Genomic DNA, 25,943 nt, shown 5'->3' on the forward strand with positions numbered 1-25,943 from the left:
AGGGGCAGTACTGAGGGAGCGCCGCATTGTCGGAGGGGCAGTACTGAAGGAGCGGCGCACTGTCAGAGGGGCAGTAGTGAGAGAGCGTCGCACTGTTGGAGGGGCAGTACTGAGGGAGTGCCGCACTGTCGGAGGGGCAGTATTGAGGGAGCGTCGCACTGTCGGAGGGGCAGTACTGAGGGAGCGCTGCACTGTCAGAGGGGCAGTGCTGAGGGAGTGCCGCACTGTCGGAGGGGCAGTACTGAGGGAGCGCTGCACTGTCGGAGGGGCAGTGCTGAGGGAGCGCTGCACTGTCAGAGGGGCAGTGCTGAGGGAGTGCCGCACTGTCGGAGGGGCAGTATTGAGGGAGCGTCGCACTGTCGGAGGGGCAGTACTGAGGGAGCGCTGCACTGTTGGAGATGCCGTCTTGCTATTGGTGGTGGGAGCTTGCTGTACACAAATTGGCTGTCGTGTTTCATACATTATGTTAACTGGGTTTTACCTGCCACCAGAGGGCGCGACTGTCGGAGTCCTAATGGTTACTGGCAGACACGTGCAAGCCGTGTATATAATGTTGGCAGCCATGTTGAATCCTCACTTTGAGAATAAATAAACTGGAGTAAGGTCACGCCTGAACTAGCTCACCATACTTAGCCTCGTGGAGTTATTCGATACTTAACACATTACAACAGTGACTACACTTCAGAAAGTACTTCATTGGCTGTAAAGCACTTTGGGACGTCCGGTGTTCGTGAAAGGCGCTATATAATTGCAAGTCTTTCTTTTCTTTCTAAACCTCTCCGCGCCTCTTTCCTCATTTAAGACGCTCCTTAAAACCTACCTCTTTGACCAAGATTTTGGTTGCCTGTCCCATTATCTCCTTATGTGACTCGGTGTCAAATTTTGTTTGATGGCGCTCCCGTGTAGCGCCTTGGGACGTTTCACTACGTTAAAGGCGCTGTATAAATACAAGTTGTTGTTGTTGTGAAGGTAGTAAGACGTTCCGAGGTACAGGCCCAGTTCGCTGCATGTACATAACAAACGGCACTTAAGGCAGATTTGCGGATCCGACTTTTGTTAGTGGGATTACACTATGGAGTGAGCTCTGTTAGTGTACGGCACAATAAACTATACATTGTCCTCAGCAGGACCTATAGGTTGGAGAAGCTGACAACTGAAATGCAAAAAGCAAGAGCTGGGCTCCAGCACTGGAGAATTTTAGCGATGAGGAAAGATTGGATAGGTCGGCGTTGTTTTCTTTTCATCAGAGGAGACTGAGGGGAGACCTTATTGAGGTGTATAAAATTATGAGGAGCCTGGATAGAGTGGATAGGACGGACAGATTTCCCTTAACAGAGGGGTCAACAACCAGGGGGCATAGATTTAAAGTAATTGGTTAGAGCTTTAGAGGGGATTTGAGGGGAATTTTCTTCACCCAGAGGGCGGTGGGGTTCTGGAACTCTGCCTGAAAGGGTGGTAGAGGCAGAAACCCTCACCACATTTAAAAAGTACTTGGATGTGCACCTGAAGTGCCGTAACCTACAGGGCTACGGACCGAGAGCTGGAAAGTGGGATTAGGCCGGGTAGCTCTTTGTCGGCCGATGCGGACACGATGGGCCGAATGGCCTCCTTCCGTGCTGTAAACTTCTGTGATTCTGTGTACAGCAGCTTTCAAAGTATATTCTGCCCCGAGGATGTTTTGCCCAGCATTGTCAGACAGCAATATATCGCGGGTCTATGGAAATACTGCAGTGAGAAAATTGAAGTTTTATCATTTTTAAAGTGTATTATATGTTTAGCTTGGAGTGGAGGGGATAATTCAGCAAGGTGCTAATGCATCTCAACAAAAGAAAAACTCTGGTAAGGCTTACGTTAGCACCCTCAAACTTTGAAAAAATCCTGCCACCTCCCCAGTTACTAATAAATAATCGAGTCACAGAAATTTACAGCACAGTAGGAGGCCATTCGGCCCATCGTGTCCGTGTGAACGACAAAGAGCTATCCAGCCTAATCCCACTTTCCAGCTCTCGGTCCGTAGCCCTATAGGTTACGGCACTTCAGGTGCACATCCAGGTACTTTTTAAATGTGGTGAGGGTTTCTGCCTCTACCACCCTTTCAGGCAGTGAATTCCAGACCCCCACCATCCTCCAAAAATCTATCGATCTCAGCCTTGAATATACTCAACAACTCAGCATCCACAGCCCTCTGGGGCAGCGAATTCCAAAGATTCACCACCCTCTGAGTGAAGAAATTCCTCCTCATCTCAGTCCTAAATGGCCGACCCCTTATCCTGAGACTGTGACCCCTGGTTCTAGACTCTCCAGTCCGGGGGAAACATCCTCTCAGCATCTACCCTGTCAATCCCCCTCAGAATCTTGTATGTTTCAATGAGATCACCTCGCATTCTTCTAAACTCCAGAGAGTATCGGCCCAATCTACTCCGGGAAAGTGAATTCCTAAAATCTACCTAAATATCTTTTACTTTTACAATATAATTGGAATTATAATTTGTGCAGGACAGTCACTGATCTGTTTTCCTCTGTACGTGGCCGGCCTCCCACATTCTACCCGACGTAAACTAGAGGTGATCCAAAACTCGGCTGCCTGTGTCCTAACTTGCACCGAGTCCTGCTCACCCATCACCCCCTGTGCTTGCTGCCCCGTGTCCCAACTTGCACCAAGTCCCACTCACCCATCACCCACTGTGCTCGCTGCCCCGTGTCCTAACTCGCACCGAGTCCCACTCACCCATCACCCTCTGTGCTCGCTGCCCCGTGTCCCAACTCGCACCGAGTCCCACTCACCCATCACCCCCTGTGCTCGCTGACCTACATTGGCTTCCGGTTAAGCAACGCCTCAATTTCAAAATTCTCATCCTTATTTTCAAATCCCTACATGGCCCTCGCCCCCTCCCTATCTCTATAATCTCCTCCAGCCCCACAACCCCCCGAGATATCTGCACTTCTCTAATTCTGCCCTCCTGAGCATCCCTGATTATAATCGCTCCACCATCGGTGGCCGTGCCTTCTGTTGCCTGGGCCCCAAGCTCTGGAACTCCCTCCCTAAACCTCTCCGCCTCTCTACCTCTCTTTCCTCCTTCAAGACACTCCTTAAAACCGATCTTTTTGACCAATCCTGCGCTAATTTCTCCTTATGTGGCTCGGTGTCAAATTTTTATCTCATAATACTCCTGTGCAGCGCCTTAGGATGTTTCATTACGTTAAAGGCACTATATAAATACACGTTGTTGTTGTTGTTGTTGTTGTAGTTATGCTGCTGTTACACTTTCTATATTTACAAATCCTTTGTCAGGTATTGGCCGTGCTGAGACTCCCGGAGCAATTAGTCTGTGAACAGGTTTAACAAAACAAAGGACTCTTCCACAGCCTAGTTCATCATAATGAAATTATTAGCTGAATGAAAGTAGAATCATAGAATCATAGAAATTTACAGCACAGAAGGAGGCCATTCGGCCCATCGTGTCCGCGCCGGCCGACAAAGAGCTACCCAGCCTAATCCCACTTTCCAGCTCTCGGTCCGTAGCCCTGTAGGTTACGGCACTTCAGGTGCACATCCAAGTACTTTTTAAATGTGGTGAGGGTTTCTGCCTCTACCACCCTTTCAGGCAGTGAGTTCCAGACCCCCACCACCCTCTGGGTAAAGACATTTCCCCTCAAATCCCCTCTAAACCTCCCCCCATTTACTTTAAATCTATGCCCCCTGGTTATTGACCCCTCTGTTAAGGGAAATAGGTCCTTCCTATCCACTCTATCCAGGCCCCTCATAATTTTATACACCTCAATTAAATCTCCACTCAGCCTCCTCTGTTCCAAAGAAAACAACCCCAGCCTATCCAATCTTTCCTCATCGCTAAAATTCTCCAGTCCAGGCAACATTCTTGTAAATCTCCTCTGCTCCCTCTCTAGTGCAATCACATCCTTCCTGTAATGTGGTGACCAGAACTGCACGCAGTACTCCAGCTGTGGCCTAACCAGTGTTTTGTACAGTTCAACCTCCTGCTCTTGTATTCTATGCCTCGGCTAATCAAGGCAAGTATTCCGGATGCCTTCTTAACCACCTTATCTACCTGTCCTGGTAGATCTGAAAGAGATGGAGACATGATTTTGTCACACACTGCCACCCTCGGGAATAATTTAGCCGAGCTCACTGACGAACCACTCACCAAATGTCCGACTTGGAATCATAACCCTGGTGACTGAGAACCTCTGGGCTCATGTAGTAGGGAGTCCCGGTGAAGGTCGTGGCCAGATCACAGGAACCCATCAGCAGGCGAGACACTCCAAAGTCTCCTTTATGTAAAAATACAAAATAAATTATTTTTTTTTTTGTTTAGGGAAACAAAATCTGGGTCAGAAACATTTGGCCGAATTTTAACTTTGCTCTAAACGTAAACTAAACACACAGGTTGCAGCAGTCAATTCCTGGCATTTTTACTGGACTTTCTGCTCGAATCACAGAACGGTTCCAGCACGGAAGGAGACCATTCGGCCAGTCGAGCCCGTGCCGGCTCTCTGCAAGAGCACCTCAGCCAGTCCCCCTCCCCCGCCCTTTCCCCGGAGCCCTGCAATTGTTTCCCTTCAGGTACTTATCCAACTCCCTTTTGAAAGCCGCGATTGAGTCTGCCTCCACCACCCTCTCAGGCAGCGCATTCCAGATCCTAACCACTCGCTGCGTAAAAACGTTTTCCCTCATGTCGCCTTTGGTTCTTCTGCCAATCGCCTTAAATCTGTGTCCTCTGGTTCTCGACCCTTCCACCAATGGGAACAGTTTCTCTCTCTCTCTACTCTGTCCAGACCCCTCATGATTTTGAACACCTCGATCAAAATCTCCTCTCAACATTCTCTGCCCCAAGGAGAACAACCCCAGCTTCTCCAGTCTCTCCATTTTGCAAATCTTTTCTGCACCCTCTCTAAAGCTTTCACATCCTTCCTAAAGTGCCCAGAATTGGACACAATACCCCAGTTGAGGTCAGACCAGTGTTCATCATAACTCCTTTGCTTTTGTAGTCGGTGCTTTGGCCAGACTCATGCATTAGACCACCAACACCTGTGCTTTAGATGGAGCGATGGCTGGGAAATTCAGGTGTTAACGGACCCCCACTGACGTCTACAGTAGACACCTTAAATCGCTGGAGAAATACCACCAACAATTTCTCCGCAAGACCCTGAAAATCCCCTGGGAGGACAGACGTACCAACATCAGCGTTCTCGACCAGGCCAACATCCCCAGCATCGAAGCACTGACCACACTCGACCAGCTCCACTGGGCGGGCCACATTGTCCGCATGCCCGACACGAGACTCCCAAAGCAAGCGCTCTACTCTGAACTCATACACGGCAAATGAGCCCCAGGTGGGCAGAGGAAACGTTACAAGGACACCCTCAAAGCCTCACTGATAAAGTGCAACATCCCCACCGACACCTGGGAGTCCCTGGCCAAAGACCGCCCGAAGTGGAGGAAGTGCATCCGGGAGGGCGCTGAGCACCTCGAGTCTCGTCGCCGAGAACATGCAGAAACCAAGCGCAGGCAGCGGAAGGAGCGTGCGGCAAACCAGACTCCCCACCCACCCTTTCCTTCAACCACTATCTGTCCCACCTGTGACAGAGACTGTAATTCTCGTATTGGACTGTTCAGTCACCTGAGAACTCACTTTTAGAGTGGAAGCAAGTCTTCCTCAATTCCGAGAGACTGCCTATGATGATGATGACTGACATCGAGAACACAAGAGGCAAACTGTGCCTCAATTACTTTATCACCTATCTCGAATCCGATAGGACAATAATAAAACTAGTGATACAAAGCAAAATACTGCGGATGCTGGAATCTGAAATAAAAACAGAAAACGATGAAATACTCAGCGGGTCAGGCAGCATCTGTGGAGAGAGAAACAGAGTTAACGTTTCGGGTTGTTGACCCTTCAACAGATAAAATTACTAAGATGAAAAACAGCAAACAATCACAAAGTTGTGTACAAAGGATGCAGGGTATTCGGCCATCTAAATCATCGGAACCCAGGACTATAATCCCACAATGGCAAGTGGGGGCTTTCAAGTCAGTTAATTAAATAAATCTGGAATAAAAAGCCAGTGTCAGTAACGGTGACCATGAAACTACCGGATTGTCGTAAAAACCCGTCTGGTTCACTAATGCCCTTTAGGGAAGGAAATCTGCCGCCCTTACCCGGTCTGGCCGGTATGTGACTCCAGACCCACAGCAATGGGTTGGCTCTTAACTGCCCTCTGAAATGGCCCAGCGAGACACTCAGCTGTACCAAACCGCTGCACACGGACTGCAGCGGTTCAAGAAGGCGGCTCACCACCACCTTCTCAAGGGGCAATTAAGGATGGGCAATAAATGCCGGCCTTGCCAGCGACGGCCACATCCCAGGAACGAATTTTTAAAAAGATAAATAATTTGGATCTGGCCTGAAATCGGGCTGTGTTATGGGCCAGCGCTATTTGCCCGCATATCATACTGGGTAATTAACAGCGATATTACTGCGAGCACCATCGGAGCAGGCCGGGGAGCGGAAGGAGCAGCGTGGTGGGGTACCATTCCAGTGAGCAGCGCGAGCTGGTGCAGGATAGCAACGGCAGTGAGGAGTGACGTCACCAAGTTCCAGGTCGGTGATTGGAGCGTGGGCAGGTACAGCAGGAGCGGCGAGGTCGGGGCGAAGGAGCAGCGAGAGATTGTAGAGGGACGTGATCGGGGCCCAGGAGAGGCGAGGGCCCAGGGGGCAGCACGGGCCCAGCCCACACTGCGATATGTGAGCGCACTAGGTCCGTGCAGCAGAGCTGGTCTCCAGTCGTCCTGGTTAACCCTTGCCACTGGACCAAGACCTCGCTCTGTCAAGCCCGTGTGGTGGCTGGTGTGCAACGGTCACCCCACGTTAAAAAAATCCACACACAGGCATCTTCCACCCTTCAGGATGTAGTTCGGGATCTGGAATATTAGGTCCTTCATTGAAACACCTGGGAACTTTTTGACGTGGAAGCAAGTCAGCCTCGATTCGAGTGACTGCCTATGATGATGATACTGCGTAATTAACAGCGATATTACCACGGAAAAGCTCAAGTTTTTGTCAGTTTCCCTGATTGTCGGTTGTGGGATGGAGCGGGGAGGGGGGGGTGGAGGGGGATGGGCGCTGTCAGTGTCGGAGCAGTGAATGACAGATGGCAACTTCAGGATTTCCGCGTTAGGCTGCACGTGCGCCAAATCCCGACGTTGTGTTCAGAGGAGGAATAACGGCGATCGCTGCCAGTTCGCCGGCATTACCCGCCGCAGATACTGGGCCGTAATATTTCGATAGTTGTGTCAACTGGGCAAATGGAGGTCATGCAGAATGTACCATATTGCCTTGCTCACAGAACTAGTAAAGGTTAACAATGCGTGGCCATGTAATATAGAAACATAGAAACATAGAAAATAGGTGCAGGAGTAGGCCATTCGGCCCTTCGAGCCTGCACTGCCATTCAATGAGTTCATGGCTGAACATGCAACTTCAATACCCAATTCCTGCTTTCTCGCCATACCCCTTGATCCCCCTAGTAGTAAGGACCTCATCTAACTCCTTTTTGAATATATTTAGTGAATTGGCCTCAACAACTTTCTGTGGTAGAGAATTCCACAGGTTCACCACTCTCTGGGTGAAGAAGTTTCTCCTCATCTCAGTCCTAAATGGCTTACCTCTTATCCTTAGACTGTGACCCCTGGTTCTGGACTTCCCCAACATTGGGAACATTCTTCCTGCATCTAACCTGTCGAAACCCGTCAGAATTTTAAACGTTTCTATGAGATCCCCTCTCATTCTTCTGAACTCCAGTGAATACAAGCCCAGTTGATCCAGTCTTTCTTGATATGTCAGTCCCGCCATCCCGGGAATCAGTCTGGTGAACCTTCGCTGCACTCCCTCAATAGCAAGAATGTCCTTCCTCAAGTTAGGAGACCAAAACTGTACACAATACTCCAGGTGTGGCCTCACCAAGGCCCTGTACAACTGTAGCAATACCTCCCTGCCCCTGTACTCAAATCCCCTCGCTATGAAGGCCAATATGCCATTTGCTTTCTTAACCGCCTGCTGTACCTGCTTGCCAACCTTCAATGACTGATGTACCATGACACCCAGGTCTCGTTGCACCTCCCCTTTTCCTAATCTGTCACCATTCAGATAATAGTCTGTCTCTCTGTTTTTACCACCAAAGTGGATAACCTCACATTTATCCACATTATACTTCATCTGCCATGCATTTGCCCACTCACCGAACCTATCCAAGTAACTCTGCAGCCTCATAGTATCCTCCTCGCAGCTCACACTGCCACCCAACTTAGTGTCATCTGCAAATTTGGAGATACTACATTTAATCCCCTCGTCCAAATCATTAATGTACAATGTAAACAGCTGGGGCCCCAGCACAGAACCTTGCGGTACCCCACTAGTCACTGCCTGCCATTCTGAAAAGTACCCATTTACTCCTACTCTTTGCTTCCTGTCTGACAACCAGTTCTCAATCCATGTCAGCACACTACCCCCAATCCCATGTGCTTTAACTTTGCACATTAATCTCTTGTGTGGGACCTTGTCGAAAGCCTTCTGAAAGTCCAAATATACCACATCAACTGGTTCTCCCTTGTCCACTCTACTGGAAACATCCTCAAAAAATTCTAGAAGATTTGTCAAGCATGATTTCCCTTTCACAAATCCATGCTGACTTGGACCTATCATGTCACCTCTTTCCAAATGCGCTGCTATGACATCCTTAATAATTGATTCCATCATTTTACCCACTACTGAGGTCAGGCTGACCAGTCTATAATTCCCTGTTTTCTCTCTCCCTCCTTTTTTAAAAAGTGAGGTTACATTGGCTACCCTCCACTCGATAGGAACTGATCCAGAGTCTATGGAATGTTGGAAAATGACTGTCAATGCATCCGCTATTTCCAAGGCCACCTCCTGAAGTACTCTGGGATGCAGTCCATCAGGCCCTGGGGATTTATCGGCCTTCAATCCCATCAATTTCCCCAACACAATTTCCCGACTAATAAGGATTTCCCTCAGTTCCTCCTTCTTACTAGACCCTCTGACCCCTTTTATATCCGGAAGGTTGTTTGTGTCCTCCTTAGTGAATACCGAACCAAAGTACTTGTTCAATTAGTCTGCCATTTCTTTGTCCCCCATTATGACTTCCCCTGATTCTGACTGCAGGGGACCTACGTTTGTCTTTACTAACCTTTTTCTCTTTACATTCTATAGAAACTTTTGCAGTCCGTCTTAATGTTCCCTGCAAGCTTCCTCTCGTACTCTATTTTCCCTGCCCTAATCAAACCCTTTGTCCTCCTCTGCTGAGTTCTAAATTTCTCCCAGTCCCCAGGTTCACTGCTATTTCTGGCCAATTTGTATGCCACTTCCTTGGCTTTAATACTATCCCTAATTTCCCTTGATAGCCACGGTTGAGCCATCTTCCCTTTTTTATTTTTACGCCAGACAGGGATGTACAATTGTTGTAGTTCATCCATGCACTCTCTAAATGTCTGCCATTGCCCATCCACTGTCAACCCCTTAAGTATCATTCGCCAATCTATCCTAGCCAATTCACGCCTCATACCTTCAAAGTTACCCTTCTTTAAGTTCTGGACCATGGTCTCTGAATTAACTGTTTCATTCTCCATCCTAATGCAGAATTCCACCATATTATGGTCACTCTTCCCAAAGGGGCCTCGCACAACGAGATTACTAATTAATCCTCTCTCATTACACAACAATCAGTCTAAGATGGCCTCCCCCCTAGTTGGTTCCTCGACATATTGGTCTAGAAAACCTTCCCTTATGCACTCCAGGAAATCCTCCTCCACCGTATTGTTTCCAGTTTGGTTAGCCCAATCTATATGTATATTAAAGTCACCCATAATAACTGCTGCACCTTTATTGCATGCACCCCTAATTTCCTGTTTGATGCCCTCCCCAACATCACTACTACTGTTTGGAGGTCTGTACACAACTCCCACTAACGTTTTTTGCCCTTTGGTGTTCTGCAGCTCTACCCATATAGATTCCACATCATCCAAGCTAATGTCTTTCCTAACTATTGCATTAATCTCCTCTTTCACCAGCAATGCTACCTCACCTCCTTTTCCTGTTATTCTATCCTTCCTGAATGTTGAATACCCATGGATGTTGAGTTCCCAGCCCTGATCATCCTGGAGCCACGTCTCCGTAATCCCAATCACATCATATCCGTTAACATCTATTTGCACAGTTAATTCATCCACCTTATTACGGATACTCCTTGCATTAAGACACAAAGCCTTCAGGCTTGTTTTTTTAACACCCTTTGTCCTTTTAGAATTATGATGCAGTGTGGCCCTTTTTGTTTCTTGCCTTTGTTTACTCGGCCTTCCACTATTGCTTTTTACCTTTCTACCATCTGTTTCTGACTCCATATTACTTCGCCCTATCTCGCTGCATGGGTTCCCATCCCCCTGCCATATTAGTTTAAACACTCCCGAACTGCATTAGCAAATGTTATCCCGAGGACATCAGTTCCAGTCCTGCGTGCAGACCGTCCCTTTTGTACAGGTCCCACTTCCCCCAGAACTGGTTCCAATGTCCCAGGAATTTGAATCCCTCCCTCTTGCACCACTGCTCAAGCCACGTATTTATTCTAACTATCCTGCTCCCTGGATATAGTGGAGTTGCTTGTACACAGTTGGGATGTGATTCACTCCCGTACACACAATATTTAGGGGTGGATTTTCAGGCTCCTCATCGCTCTGCTTTTCACCCCAGAGTGGCGGCAAGTTGGATGCAGAGAGGATGTTTCCACTTACAGGAGAAACTAAAACTAAGGGACATAGTCTCAGAATAAGGGGCCGCCCATTTAAAACTGAGATGAGAAGGAATTTCTTCTCTCAGAGGGTTGTAAATCTGTGGAATTCTCTGCCCCAGAGAGCTGTGGAGACTGGATCATTGAATATATTTAAGGCAGAGATAGACAGATTCTTGAGTGATAAAGGAGTAAAGGGTTATGGGGAGCGGGCAGGAAAGTGGACCTGAGTCCATGATCAGATCAGCCATGATCTTATTGAATGGCGGAGCATGCTTGAGGGGCCAAATGGCCGACTCCTGCTCCTATTTCTTATGTTGTTATTGTCATGTATCTCACACTACTGTATATAACTGTATCTTACCATGCTATAGATGACTGTAACTAGATATGACCTGTAACCACAAGCATACTTTACCACCAGGGTTGCACTTGCAGGAGACACTGCATACCTGTTCCACCCAGGTATATAAAGGCAGGTCTCAGGCAAATGTGGCACTCGAGAGCTGTGAAATAAAGGTGCAGGTCCAGAGTGACCTTGACTTCAGCATGTGCCTCGTGTAAGTCTGTACTGCAGGGTCAGGACTTTACAGCGGCGACGAGTTACGGGATCACAGAATCCACAGAATGGCTACCAACGGCTCAGATGAGAAATACAATGCTGGAGACAATTGGGATGACTTTAGAGAAAGGCTCCAGCAAAGCTTTGTAAGCAAGGACTGGTTGGGCGATGATAAAGCAGACAAGAGAAGAGCCCATCTCTTGACCAGCTGTGGCTCGAAAACATATGCCTTAATGAAGGACCTGCTGGCAACCGAGAAACCAGCAAGCAAGTCATTTGAGGAGTTGAGCACACTGGTAAGAGACCACCTGAAGCCAGCGAGCAGCCTACACATGGCCAGACACAGGTTCTACAACTACAGACGCTGTGTGGACCAGAGCATACCCGACTTTGTGGCGGAAATTCAGAGGCTGGCTAGTTTATGTGAGTTCTCCGATGAACTAAGGAGAGAAGTACTGAGAGACTTTTTTATTGAAGGAATAGGCCACGCAGGCATATTCCGAAAGCTTATAGAGACCAAGAACTTGACCCTAGAGGCAGCAGCACTGGTCACACAGACATTCTTGGCAGGAGAAGAAGAAACGAGGTTGATCTACACTGCGGGTACGTTAACTAACGAAACATCGGAACAAGGGGTTCACAGTGTGAAACAAGCTGCTACCCCCACACACAGACAAAGGCAGGAGAGCAGGCCTTCAACAGCAGGCAGTGGCGCCAGAAGCCATCAAGAGCCACATGAATGGCCGTTCACACCTCATCAACCCACAATGCGAGCAATCAACTACAGACTGAGAGAAGCTCAAGAGAGATCAGCCAGATGCAGCTCATCCTTCGGAAACAATGGAAGCGGTCTGTGCTGGAGATGTGGGGGAAGGCACTCAACAAGGGGGTGTCGATTTCAGCATGCCGTTTGCAGAAACTGCAACTATACAGGGCATCTGGCTCGCATGTGCAGAAAAACGGCAGCTCGGCTGGTATACAAATCGGAAGGGTCGGAAAGCGGACCAGAAGACGGTGGGGACAGTACCCGGGATGCCGGGGTACAGCGGGCCAACACAATCAATGTCCATTGTTCTTACAACAGCACGCCTCCAATAATGATGAGGGTCCTCCTCAACGGAATACCCGTCAACATGGAAATGGACACGGGGGCCAGTCAATCTCTCATGAGCGTCCAACAATTTGAACAGCTGTGGCCGCACAAAAGCAACAGACCAAAACTCACAAGGATTGACACCAAACTAAGGACCGATACCAAAGAAATCGTCCCAGTCCTTGGCAGCGCCATGCTCTCAGTCACACACAAAGGGACGGTGAACCGACTTCCCCTGTGGATTGTCCCCGGAGACCCCCCAGCACTGTTGGGGAGAAGCTGGCTGGCAAAACTAAATTGGAAATGGGATGATGTTCACGCCATGTCATCAGAGGAACGGACCTCCTGCTCAACAGTTCTAAGCCGTTTTGAACATCTCTTTCAGCCAGGTGTGGGCACCTTCAAAGGGGCTAAAGTTAAAATCTACATCACACAGGATGCCATACCAGTCCATCACAAGGCTAGAGCTGTGCCTTATGTGATGAGGGAAAAGATTGAACAGGAACTGGACCGGCTTCTGCGTGAAGGCATTATCTCACCCGTGGAATTTAGCGACTGGGCAAGTCCCATCGTTCCCGTCATGAAGCCTGATGGATCCGTACGAATCTGTGGTGATTACAAGTCTACCATAAACAGAGTCTCCCTACAGGACCAATACCCACTGCCCAGAGCGGAGGACCTATTTGTCACATTGGCTGGAGGAAAACTTTTCTCGAAACTAGATCTCACATCTGCATATATGACGCAAGAACTGACCGAAGAGTTTAAGCTACTCACCACCATCAACACACATCGAGGCCTTTTTATGTACAATCGATGCCCATTTGGCATCAGGTCAGCAGCTGCTATATTCCAGCGCAGCATGGAGAGTCTGCTCAAGTCCATCCCGGGGACGATTGTATTTCAAGACGACATACTTATCACGGGCAGGGACACCGACTCCCATCTCCGCAATTTGGAGGAAGTACTAAGTTGATTGGATCGGATAGGCCTAAGAGTTAAGAAATCCAAGTGTCTGTTTCTCACGCCCGAGGTTGAATTTTTGGGCAGAAGGATTGCCGCTGATGGAATCTGCCCAACAGAGTCCAAAACAGAAGCAATTCGCCTGGCACCCAGGCCCCGGAATGTCTCAGAACTGCGCGCCTTTCTCGGGCTACTCAATTACTTTGGGAACTTTATGCAGAACTTGAGCACGCTGCTGGAGCCTCTCCACGTGCTACTCAGAAAGGGGTGCGATTGGTTTTGGGGGAACGCCCAGGAACTCGCCTTCAATAAGGCACGCGACCTTCTGTGTTCCAACAGTGTTTTAGCCTTTTTTAACCCAGATAAAAAGCTGGTTCTTACATGTGATGCGTCAGCGTATGGGGTCGGGTGCATTTTACAGCATGTCAATGATGCGGGTAAATTACAACCCATTGCTTATGCCTCCAGGTCACTTTCGCGGGCGGAGCGCGGGTACGGTATGGTGGAGAAGGAGGCGCTCGCGTGCGTGTACGGCGTCAAAAAGATGCTCCAATACCTTTTCGGGGCCAAGTTCGCGTTAGAAACCGACCACAAACCCCTCACGTCCCTGCTATCTGAGGGCAAGGCAATAAACGCCAACGCCTCGGCGCGCATTCAGCGGTGGGCACTCATGCTGGCGTCTTACGACTACACAATAAGGCACAGACCAGGCACAGACAACTGTGCCGACGCGCTCAGCAGGCTACCCCTGGCGACCACGGAAGGGTACGACGAACAGGACTGTGAGATAGTCATGGCAATCAATGCCTTTGAATCCACAGGTTCGCCCATGACAGCTCGCCAAATCAGAGACTGGACGGCCAGCGACCCCACGTTATCCTTAGTCAAAAGATGTGTTTTTACTGGTGACTGGGCAGAGGCTCGTGATGCCTGCCCCGAGGAGATCAAACCTTTCCATAGGCGCATGCATGAGCTGTCACTACAAGCAGACTGCCTGATGTGGGGCAGCCAAGTAGTTATGCCCTTGCGAGGCAGAGAGGCGTTTGTCCGGGAGCTCCACCGCGAGCACCCGGGGATCGTCCTTATGAAGGCCATAGCCAGATCCCACGTCTGGTGGCCTGGCCTTTGACACGGACTTGGAGCTCTGCGTCCAGCGGTGCACCATTTGTGCCCAACTCAGTAATGCCCCCAGGGAGGCCCCCCTAAGCCCCTGGCCCTGGCCCAACAAACCGTGGTCGCAGGTGCACGTAGACTATGCGGGCCCATTCATGGGCAAAATGTTCCTCGTTGTCGTCGATGAATTTTCAAAGTGGATCGAGTGCACCATTTTAAACTCGAGCAGCACCTCCACCGCTGTGGAGAGCCTTAGAACCATGTTTGCAACGCACGGAATTCCTGACATATTGGTCAGTGATAATGGTCCGTGCTTCACCAGCACAGAATTTCAAGATTTTATAGTTGACCACGGCATAAATCACGTTAAGACGGCACCGTTCAAGCCGGCCTCCAATGACCAGGCGGAGCGAGCAGTGCAAATCGTTAAACAAAGCATGCTAAAAATCCAAGGTCCCACGCTGCAGAGTCGCCTGTCGTGACTGCTGCTGGCATACAGATCTCGTCCGCATTCATTGACTGGGGTTCCCCCCGCGCAACTATTGATGAAACGGACCTTAAAGACTAGGCTCTCGTTAATCCTCCCAGACATGCATGAAATTGTTGAGGCAAAGCACCGGAAGCTAACTGAATACCATGACCGAAATTCGAGGGGGAGATGGAATGAGATAGGGGACAAAGTGTTTGTGCTAAACTATGGCAGGGGCCCCAAATGGCTTGCAGGGATAGTAACAGGCAAGGAAGGAAACAGGCTACTGGTTGTACAAATGGACAATGGCCAAACCTGCCGGAGCCATGTAGACCAAGTAAAAAGTAAATTCACCAACAATACTGCAGAACCAGAGGCAGACTACAATGTGGAACTCACACTACACCCGGTGGACAGACAGAGGGAACAACCTGAGGAAAGGGCAGTCTCAACAGACAGCCGAGGCGAGATACCAGCAATCATACTGAACGAAACAGACAGTCCAGGCGAGATACCAGCAATCACACTGAAAGAAAAACAGGCACCAAGGCAAACAACTGAACTGCAACTAAGACGCTCCACGCGAGAGCGTAGACCACATGAGAGACTGAATCTATAAAGACAATAAGACCTTGGGGGAGGGTGATGTCATGTATCTCACACGACTGTATATAACTGTATCTTACCATGCTTTACATGACTGTAACTGGATATGACCTGTAACCACAAGCATACCTTACCACCGGGGGTGCACTTGCAGGAGACACTGCATACCTGTTCCACGCAGGTATATAAAGGCAGGTCTCAGGCAAGTGTGGCACTCGAGTGCTGTGAAATAAAGGTGCAGGTCCAGAATGACCTTGACTTCAGCATGTGCCTCGTGTGAGTCTGTACTGGAGGGACAGGACTTTACAGTTATGTTATGTTCTGGGCGGGCGGCCAGCCTCCGGCGCCTCGCGGTGATCCTCGGGTCGGGTTTAGCGGCGGCGCGGGGAAGAGCTGCGCCCCGGTGTGTGCAACGCCCCCCTGGGCCGCGACACCGGCGCGAGTTTTGTCTCCCGCCCGACCCGTCCGTCCCGCAGCGTGCCCCGCAGCGACCGCCCGGGAAATCAGGGCGGTCCCACCATCCCGACAGCGGGGAGGTGAGTCATGGGCTCCTGAGGTAAGTGCGAGTGTTTGTTCTTGGAATTGTTTCAGCGATTTGTGTTGTGGAGGCGGGGGCGATGTTTTGGGAATGTTTCTGTGTCCCCAACGCCCCCCCCCAGGCGTCGCTGGGAGCGCTCCCGGCCCCACTCTTTAGCTCGGGAGTTTCCCATCCTAATGCCCCACGAGGGGGGGGGTACAACGCCTCCCTTAGCGCTGCGCCCCCTGACTCAGAGCCCCGCGGCCCAAACTTGCCCACTGAGGCGCTAACTGTTCCCGGGCGCTAACTTTCCCCGCCACTCATCCGCCGCCATTACCGCCCCGAAAATGTCAAATTGAAAAATCTAGCCCCATGTACATCAATGATAGAAGTATAAGTCTGCCATAGAAACCCTGGGAGCTAAAAGTAGGACACATTGTGTCAGTAACGAAGGAAGTCGACAACATTTTTTGGCAGATAATGAGCCAGTGCTCATTTGGTTGGCATTTAATATGAATAAATCAGCTGAACAAATGCAATATACCTCCTGCACACAGAGCAGATGTGTCACAGTTAGCTCATTAAAAAAAGACTTGCATTTATATAACGCCTTTCATTACCATCAGTTGTCCCAAAGCGCTTTACAGCCAATGAAGTACTTTTTGATCTGTAGGAAACACGGCAGCCAATTTGTACACACAGCAAACTCCCACAATGTGATAAGGGCCAGATAATCTGTTTTCGTTATGTTGATTGAGGGATAAATATTGGCCCCAGGACACTGGGGAGAACTCCCCTGCTCTTCTTCGAAATAGTGCCGTGGGATCTTTTACATCATCCTGAGAGAGCAGACAGGGCCTTGGTTTAATGTCTCATCCAAAAGACCGCACCTCCGACAGTGCGGCGCTCCCTCAGTACTGCCCTTCCGACAGTGCAGCATCCCTCAGCACTGCCCCTCCGACAGTGCGGTGTCCCTCAGTACAGCCCCTCCGACAGTGCAGCACTCCCTCAGTACTGCCCCTCCGACATTGCGGCATTCCCTCAGTACTGCCCCTCCGACAACGCGGCACTCCCTCAGTACTGCCCCTCCAGCAGTGCGACACCCCCTCAGTACTGCCCCTCCGACAGTGCAGCGCTCCCTCAGTACTGCCCCTCCGACAGTGCGGCACTCCCTCAGTACTGCCCCTCCAACAGTGCGGTGCTCCCTCAGTACTGCACTGGGAGCGTCAACCTAGATTTGTGTGCTCAAGTCCCTGGAGTGGGACTTGAACCCACAACCTTCTGACTCAAGGACAAGTGTGCTCCCCACTGAGCCAACCAAGCATCAATTGTGGGCAGCATGATCAGGAAAGCATAGTCAAGACAGATGGATTCAGTTTCTGGCAATCCTTACCTATTTTCACAATGTTATTTTTTAAAAAGATATTGTTGCTTTTTAGATCTCGGTGGAGTATCCTTCTGTGGAGATGAATAAAAAAATGTCATTTGCAGCTCAGCTTTACAGATTAAACAAAGGCAGCTTCCTGCGGCTAAAAGAAAATAAGATGCACAAATCATAAAATAACTATAAATAGGCGATTCCGCTGAAGCTTGTGGCAAGATTGTTTGATGATTATATCAATGACTATAAGCTGCAATGAACAAATGCTTATTTTTTTCCCCAATTAACTGCCTTCATCTGCTTGTTTGGAACAGCAGTCCACAAGCTCTCCAGTAGATGCGACAAGATAATTGCCGAAATCAAAGGCTCATTCAGCCGTCATCGCTAAGTGCTTTCTTCAACAAGAGGTAAGACATTTTGACAGCAAAACCGCTCCGTTTCCCCCCCACCACCCCAAAAAAATTATTCTCGTCCCCACACCATTCCCCCCGCTGTGAACAAGAACATAAGGAATAGGAGCAGGAGTCGGCCATTCGGCCCCTTGAGCCTGCTCCGCCATTCAATACGATCGTGGCTGATCTGATCATGGACTCAGCTCCACTTTCCTGCCCGCTCCCCATAACCCTTGACTCCCTTACCGCTCAAGAATCTGTCTATCTCCGCCTTAAATATATTCAATGACCCAGCCTCCACAGCTCTCTGGGGCAGAGAATTCCACAGATTTACAACCCTCTGAGAGAAGAAATTCCTCCTCATCTCAGTTTTAAATGGGCGACCCTTTATTCTGAAACTATGTCCCTAGTTCTAGATTCTCCCACAAGGGGAAACATCCTCTCTGCATCCACCTTGTCGAGCCCCCTCAAAATTTTATATGTTTCAATAAGATCACCTCTCATTCTTCTAAACTCCAATGAGTAGAGGCCCAACCTGCTCAACCTTTCTTCACAAGACGACCCCTTCATCTCAGGAATCAACCTCGTGAACCTTCTCTGAACAACCTCCAATGCAAGTATATCCCTCCTGAAATAAGGAGACCAAAACTGCACGCAGTACTCCAGGTGTGGTCCCACCAATACCCTGTACAGTTGTAGCAGGACTAACTTACTTTTATACTCTATCCCCCTTGCAATAAAGGCCAACATTTATCTTCCTAATTACTTGCATGTTCTGACAGCATGACTCTCAGGAGCACTAACTATGCACAAGTTAAAAGTTAAAACAAAATATATATATATATCCTCTAATGCTTTCCAGTGAGATCTGTCTGAGGCTAAACCAGACTGTTCGCAACCTTGGTGTCATATTTGACCCTGAAATGAGCTTTCGACCACATATCTGCAGCATAACTAAGACCGCCTATTTCCACCTCCGTAACATCGCCCGTCTCCACCTGTGCCTCAGCTCATCCGCTACAGAAGCTCTCATCCATCCATGCCTTTGTTACCTCTACACTTGACTGCTCCAACACACTCCTGGCTGGCCTCCCACATTCTACCCTACGTAAACTAGAGGTGATCCAAAACTCGGCTGCCCGTGTCCGAACTCGCACCAAGTCCCACTCACCCATCACCCACTGTGTTCGCTGATCTACACTGGCTTCCGGTTAAGCAACGCCTCGATTTCAAAATTCGGAGGTTTGGGGGGGGGCGGCGGGGGAGGGGAGAGTTCCAGAGCTTGGGGCCCAGGCAACAGAAGGCACAGCCACCGATGGTGAAGCGATTATAATCAGGGATGCTCAGGAGGGCAGAATTAGAGGAGCACAGCGATCTCGGGGGGTTGCGGGGCTGGAGGAGATTACAGAGATAGGAAGGGGCGAGAGCCATGGAGGGATTTAAAAACAAGGATGGGAATTTTGAAATCGAAGTGTCCAGAGGAAAAAGAGATAGAGATTGTACCTCTCATGCATGTACTGGGCTCCCAACAGTAACTGTATGAACCACTCGATGACTTGGATTTCAGGGAATGTCAAACCAGCTCCTTTATACTCCTCAATTTTACATTGCAGATCTCTACCCTGAAAACATTAAACAAAACCGAAAATTCAACTTGCACACCAAGTAAATACTTCTGTTATGCTTTTAAAATGGATGATTCCACAATACCTCAGGGTAATCTTTAGCCATAACATGTAAAGGTGGCTTTACATTGCTAGTTTAATATCTAAAATAAATTAAATTTTTAGACTTACTTTATGATACATTCACGGGGCGTGGGTGTCGCTGGCAAGGCCGGCATTTATTGCCCATCCCTAATTGCCCCTTGAGAAGGTGGTGGTGAGCCGCCTTCTTGAACCGCTGCAGTCCGTGTGGTGAAGGTGCTCCCACAGTACTGTTAGGGAGGGAGTTCCAGGATTGCGACCCAGCGACGATGAAGGAATGGCCGATATATTTCCAAGTCAGGATGGTGTGTGACTGGGAGGGGAACGTGGAGGTGGTGGTGTTCCCATGCACCTGCTGCCCTTGTCCTTCTAGGCGGTAGAGGTCGCGGGTTTGCGAGGTGCTGCCGAAGAAGCCTTGGCGAGTTGCTGCAGTGCATCTTGTAGATGGTACACACTGCAGCCACGGTGCGCCGGTGGTGGAGGGAGTGAGTGTTGAAGGTGGGGGATGGGGTGCTGATCAAGTGGGCTGCTTTGTCCTGGATGGTGTCGAGCTTCTCGAGTGTTGTTGAAGCTGCAACTCATCCAGGCAAGTGGAGAGTATTCCATCACACTCCTCTTTACAAAGGAATATAGGAACGTTTGGTTAGCAAAAAGCTATCAATCTCAGATTTAAAATGAACAATTGATCGAGCAATTGCTGTTTGTGGAAGAGTTCCAAACCTCTCCCACCCTTTGTGTGTTTCCTAATTTCACTCCTGAAAGGTCTGTCTCTAATTTTTAGATTATGCTCCCAGTCCTGGAATCCCCAACCAGTGGAAATAATTTCTCTCCATCTACCCTTTCTGTTCCCCTTATCTCTTATAAGTAGACTTATCACCATCATCATCATAAGCAGTCCCTCAGATTCGAGGAAGACTTGCTTCCACTCTAAAAGTGAGTTCTCAGGTGGCTGAACAGTCCAATACAGGAGCCACAGTCCCTGTCACAGGTGGGACAGACAGTGGTTGAGGGAAGGGGAGGGTGGGACTGGTTTGCCGCACGCTCCTTCCGCTGCCTGCGCTTGGTTTCTGCATGCTCTCGGCGACGAGACTCGAGGTGCTCAGCGCCCTCCCGGATGCACTTCCTCCACTTTGGGCGGTCTTTGGCCAGGGACTCCCAGGTGTCGGTGGGGATGTTGCACTTTATCAGGGAGGTTTTGAGGATGTCCTTGTAACGTTTCCTCTGCCCACCTGGGGCTCGCTTGCCGTGTAGGAGTTCCGAGTAGAGCGCTTGCTTTGGGAGACTGGTGTCTGGGGCATGCGGACAATGTGGCCCGCCCAGCGGAGCTGGTCGAGTGTGGTCAGTGCTTCAATGCTGGGGATGTTGGCCTGGTCGAGGACACTGACGTTGGTGCGTCTGTCCTCCCAGGGGATTTGCAGGATCCTGCGGCGACATCGTTGGTGATATTTCTCCAGCGACTTGGTGTCTACTGAGATGCCGTTAAATGCGTAACCATCCGTTTACATAAATTGCTGGAGCTAATTGTGACCGGCATTGCCCTTCTCAGAAAGGCACTAAAGGTAAAGCCAGACAGCCCACTGACCCCCCACCAGGAAGTGCCCCCCGGGGCTCGACGGGCGAAAAGTGGTTTGCGCCACGCCCTGCAATTAGCGCACCGGCGCAGTGCACGAACACCATCGCCATGCCGCCGTTCCCCTTTATCACCCAGCGGGGGGGGGGGGGGAATAGCCCCCGCGTGATGTGAGGTCGGCGTGGGGCGATGGTGCCGACAGTTTCTCGGGGCGAGAAGCGGTGGTGACTGGGGCGTTCCCAGTAAAGCGGAGGGTGGTAAGAGAAGGGAAACGACGTTGTGTCGTGTAGCATGGCGCCAAGAGTCGCCCCCCCCGCCGCGGACGTCCGGTTACCACTCCACACGTTATTTTGCCTGGAAGAGGCCGATTCCGCGACGGGGCCGGTGTTTCCTGCCTCGGCTGCACTAAACTTTCATTGAATTCAAAGTGGGCGCACCAAACCCAGCTCGCGGCAATTCCGGCTCCAATTTCTCTCCGCGGTGAATTTTACCGAAAAAACCTTGGATTAATGACATGGAAACATTTTTTTTTTTATAATCGTAATTAAAAAATCCCAAACGAGTACTGCCCTTATTTGGCTGTGTTTTGATACCGGAGCTGTTTGTGAAGTTGGTTCCAAGCTGACCTTTCCCACTCCTGCTCCCCACCAGATCAGTCATCTCGCCCCAAGTGCCTCCCGAGCTGCGATTCTCGCTGGACGGGGAAATTGGGGAGAACGCAGGAAGCCACAACCATGGGAGAGACTTTCTCCGGAGCACATCTCGGGGAGCCCCCCCCCCCACCCTTCCTTCCCAGCGGGGGTCTGTCACCGCAGCTCAACCTTTGCTTTAGGACCCTGTCAGCCAGTGCGATGAACATTCCTTGTGGTGCCACGTTATATCTGATTTGTTCAGGCGAGCTGGGGTTACCGAACAGGGCAACCATTTATTTACATCAACTATTGGGCTGCATTTTCGGCTTTGCCGATTTCTGGCCGGTAATGGCGGCGTTGCACAGCTCTCTCGGGGCGCTAGGCCAGCTGAGCAACTGAGAATCCCCCCGAGCTAAACAGCTGCGCTCGGAGCGCCCCGAGAGAGGCCGGGACTGGAAAAAAAAACCCCACCAAAAATATCCCCAATGAATAACTCGCACCACCACAACATAAATCGTAAAAAAAAAAACAATCACACTTACCCAAGGTTGACATCACTACACTCACTGCGACCGCTACAGCTCGGAACGCCCGCTCTCCCAGGCGGTCCCACCAGGGGGCGCCGTGGCGCGCTACGGATCGGGCGGGAGCCAAAAAAAATCGAGATGACGTCGCAACCACGGGGGGGGGGGGGGGGGGGCCATGAACACCGGCTCGCCTTCCCCAGGTGGTAATGCTCCGCATCCCTTCGATACCGGCACCGAATGTCCCGGCAGGGCGCTGGGAGCTGGCCGCCGCCGCCATTGCCGCTCCTCCGGGGCGAAAACAGAGACGGCAACGGGGCGCGGGCGGGTAAGTGGAGCTGAGTCCACGGCCAGATCAGCCATGATCTTGTTGAATGGCGGAGCACACTCGAGGGGCGAGATGGCCTACTCCTGTTCCTAATTCTTATGTTATGTCTTATGTTAGCAAACTGAAACTCCAGTCCAAATTATATCGTGTCCTCGGTCTCTTACACTGCTCCAATGAAGCTCAACACAAGCTGGAGGTACAGCACCTCATCTTTTGATCAGGCACTTTACAAGCTTTCCGGGCTCAACATCACGTTCAACAATTTCAGACCACACCCTCTGCCCATATTCTTTTCTTTTTCTCTGTGTCTTTCTTTCTCACGGCAGCTGTTGGTGATTTTTCCATTTGCACCCTATCTAGACTTATCTTTTGTTTCTTAACTTGTCCCATTACCATCTCCTATCACCTCGCACCACTGTCCCTTTTGTCTCTAATCTCTCCTGCCTTCCATCCTAACAACGACCTTCCTTTTGTTCTCCCCCCCACACCCCCTCCCCCTTTCCCAGCCCCGGCACTCGCTTAAAAACCTGTCACATCCTGCGACTTTTTCCAGTTCTGACGAGGGGTTCATCGACCTGAAACGTTTGGCCAAAAATCCCGGCCTGGCCGGGGGTATACGGATTGCACACTGACCCGGCGAGGCCTCGCAAAAGCCCGTTCTCGGGGCGCGGTGTGCATGCGCTGAAAACCAGCTTTTCCGATCGGTCAGGATTTCTCCGTACAGATCCTCCGCATCCCCGGGAGAAGGAGATCCGCGCGGGAGAGATCGGGTATTTGCCCAACGAATGTCCTTCAAACTCTTACGCCTGGTAAAAGCAGGCGCACAGCTTATGTTTACCAGCGCAAGAGTTTTAAAACGTATAAAAATGAAATACACTCATTTTTATATTAAAAACCCTGCCCATTAAGGTAAGTTTATTTTTAACCCTATTAAAACACATTAAAAAAAATCCAAAAACTATATTTCTTTTCTAAAACATTTAATTTCAATTAATTTTAAATATATGAGGTGTTATGTATGCATACTTGTATTGTTATATGATGTCTGTAACACTGAATGTACCTTTACACTGTACACACCTTACCTGTACACCAGAGGGTGCTGCTGCTGGAAACCTAAGGGTTACCTGTACACTGCAGGTAACCCAGTATAAAAAGGAGCTCACCTCTTGGTGTCCTCACTCTAGGAGCTGCAACAAAGGACTCCAGTCTGTACAGTTCAAGTATCATACCCTGCCTCATGGAGTGGTAACAGATTAGGAAAAGGTGAGGTGCAATGAGACCTGGGTGTCATGGTACATCAGTCATTGAAGGTTGGCATGCAGGTACAGCAGGCGGTTAAGAAAGCAAATGGCATGTTGGCCTTCATAGCGAGGGGATTTGAGTACAGGGGCAGGGAGGTGTTACTACAGTTGTACAGGTCCTTGGTGAGGCCACACATGGAGTATTGTGTACAGTTTTGGTCTCCTAACTTAAGGAAGGACATTCTTGCTATTGAGGGAGTGCAGCGAAGGTTCACCAGGCTGATTCCTGGGATGGTGGGACTGACCTATCAAGAAAGACTGGATCAACTGGGCTTGTATTCACTGGAGTTCAGAAGAATGAGAGGGGATCTCATAGAAACGTTTAAAATTCTGACGGATTTAGACAGGTTAGATGCAGGAAGAATGTTCCCAATGTTGGGGAAGTCCAGAACCAGGGGTCACAGTCTAAGGATAAGGGGTAAGCCATTTAGGACCGAGATGAGGAGAAACTTCTTCACCCAGAGAGTGGTGAACCTGTGGAATTCTCTACCACAGAAAGTTGTTGAGGCCAATTCACTAAATATATTCAAAAAGGAGTTAGATGTAGTCCTTACTACTAGGGGGATCAAGGGGTATGGCGAGAAAGCAGGAATGGGGTATTGAAGTTGCATGTTCAGCCATGAACTCATTGAATGGCGGTGCAGACTCGAAGGGCCGAATGGCCTACTCCTGCACCTATTTTCCATGTATGTTTCTATGTTTGGAATCATTACCAAGGTGCCTGCATACATAATATGAGGTGTTCTATTTATTTTTATGCTGTGTTTCGGTGTTTTGATAGTAATGAGAGTCCATACAAACAGCGCTCCCATTTTTATCAATGAGAATACTGCGCAGTGATTGGTGGTCCAGGCCCACGTGACTCCAGCAAGTACGTACGTACCTGAAAGACATCACCCTGTGCACTGCGCAGCGAATCTCGGCCTCTGACCAGGATCCCAAGTTCCTCTGGGACCACCAGGTACTTTCGAAGATTTTTTCCGGGTTGGAGGCGTTCGTACGCAGAAAGCCTCTGACCGCGATTCTCCCCCGCCAATAACTCTATTCCTCTCTCCACACATGCTGCCTGACCGGCTGAGTATTTCCAGCATTTTCTGCACCTGCAGTATTTTGCTTTTGTGTAACGGCAGAGTGTCATGAGTCATGTTAGAAGCCCTAGACCCAAAGCAGCCACCCTCAAGCATATGTTCTTGACGAATTTCTAAAAGGTTTTCGTGTCCTATCAGATTCAATTTACACCCACCACAGTTACAAGCTCGACATGGAAAGCCAACAGCTAAATATAGCAAATGGATTCACAGTTAGCTTGGAGATTTTGCAACTCAATCCAACAGTGCCATTTCTTGCAAAGTCACAAGCGGACGTCAATTAGGATGATGAAGCTTCTGTGCTTTTATGGGGCAGAAATCCCGGCCTCCAGGGTCCGTACGGCATGTGTACGGGGTGTGTACGGGGTGTGTACGGGGTGTGTACGGGGTGTGTACAGGGTTGGTACGTAGGGTGTGCGGGGTGGGTAGGAGGGTGTACGGGGTGTGTACGGAGGGTGTACGGGGTGTGTACAGGGTGGGTATGGAGGGTGTACGGGGTGGGTACGGGGTGGGTACAGAGTGTGTACGGAGTGTGTACGGAGGGTGTACGGGGTGTGTACAGACCCGGGAAACATAGAAACATAGAAACATAGAAAATAGGTGCAGGAGCAGGCCATTCAGCCCTTCTAGCCTGCACCGCCATTCAATGAGTTCATGGCTGAACATGAAACTTCCTGCTTTCTCACCATACCCCTTGATCCCCCGAGTAGTAAGGACTTCATCTAACTCCCTTTGAATATATTTAGTGAATTGGCCTCAACTACTTTCTGTGGTAGAGAATTCCACAGGTTCACCACTCTCTGGGTGAAGAAGTTTCTTCTCATCTCAGTCCTAAATGGCTTACCCCTTATCCTTAGACTGTGACCCCTGGTTC

The 25,943-nt window shown here is 49.7% G+C and overlaps 1 protein-coding gene across 2 annotated transcripts in view; it reads right to left on the bottom strand.

Annotated features, from left to right (window-relative positions):
• Positions 1 to 25,943, bottom strand: part of nek11 (NIMA-related kinase 11) — a 388,331-nt gene that overhangs the window by 255,225 nt on the left and 107,163 nt on the right. For both annotated transcript variants that reach the window (XM_070879780.1, XM_070879781.1), the window contains 3 exons: positions 19,421 to 19,539; positions 17,538 to 17,602; positions 4,164 to 4,290 (listed from right to left, as the gene is read on the bottom strand). In XM_070879780.1, the coding sequence (XP_070735881.1) occupies positions 4,164 to 4,290; positions 17,538 to 17,602; positions 19,421 to 19,539 (311 nt within the window). The remainder of the gene's footprint in view (positions 1 to 4,163; positions 4,291 to 17,537; positions 17,603 to 19,420; positions 19,540 to 25,943) is intronic.

Source organism: Pristiophorus japonicus, chromosome 5, assembly GCF_044704955.1.
Source record: "Pristiophorus japonicus isolate sPriJap1 chromosome 5, sPriJap1.hap1, whole genome shotgun sequence".
In the NCBI taxonomy this organism is placed as follows: domain Eukaryota; kingdom Metazoa; phylum Chordata; class Chondrichthyes; family Pristiophoridae; genus Pristiophorus; species Pristiophorus japonicus.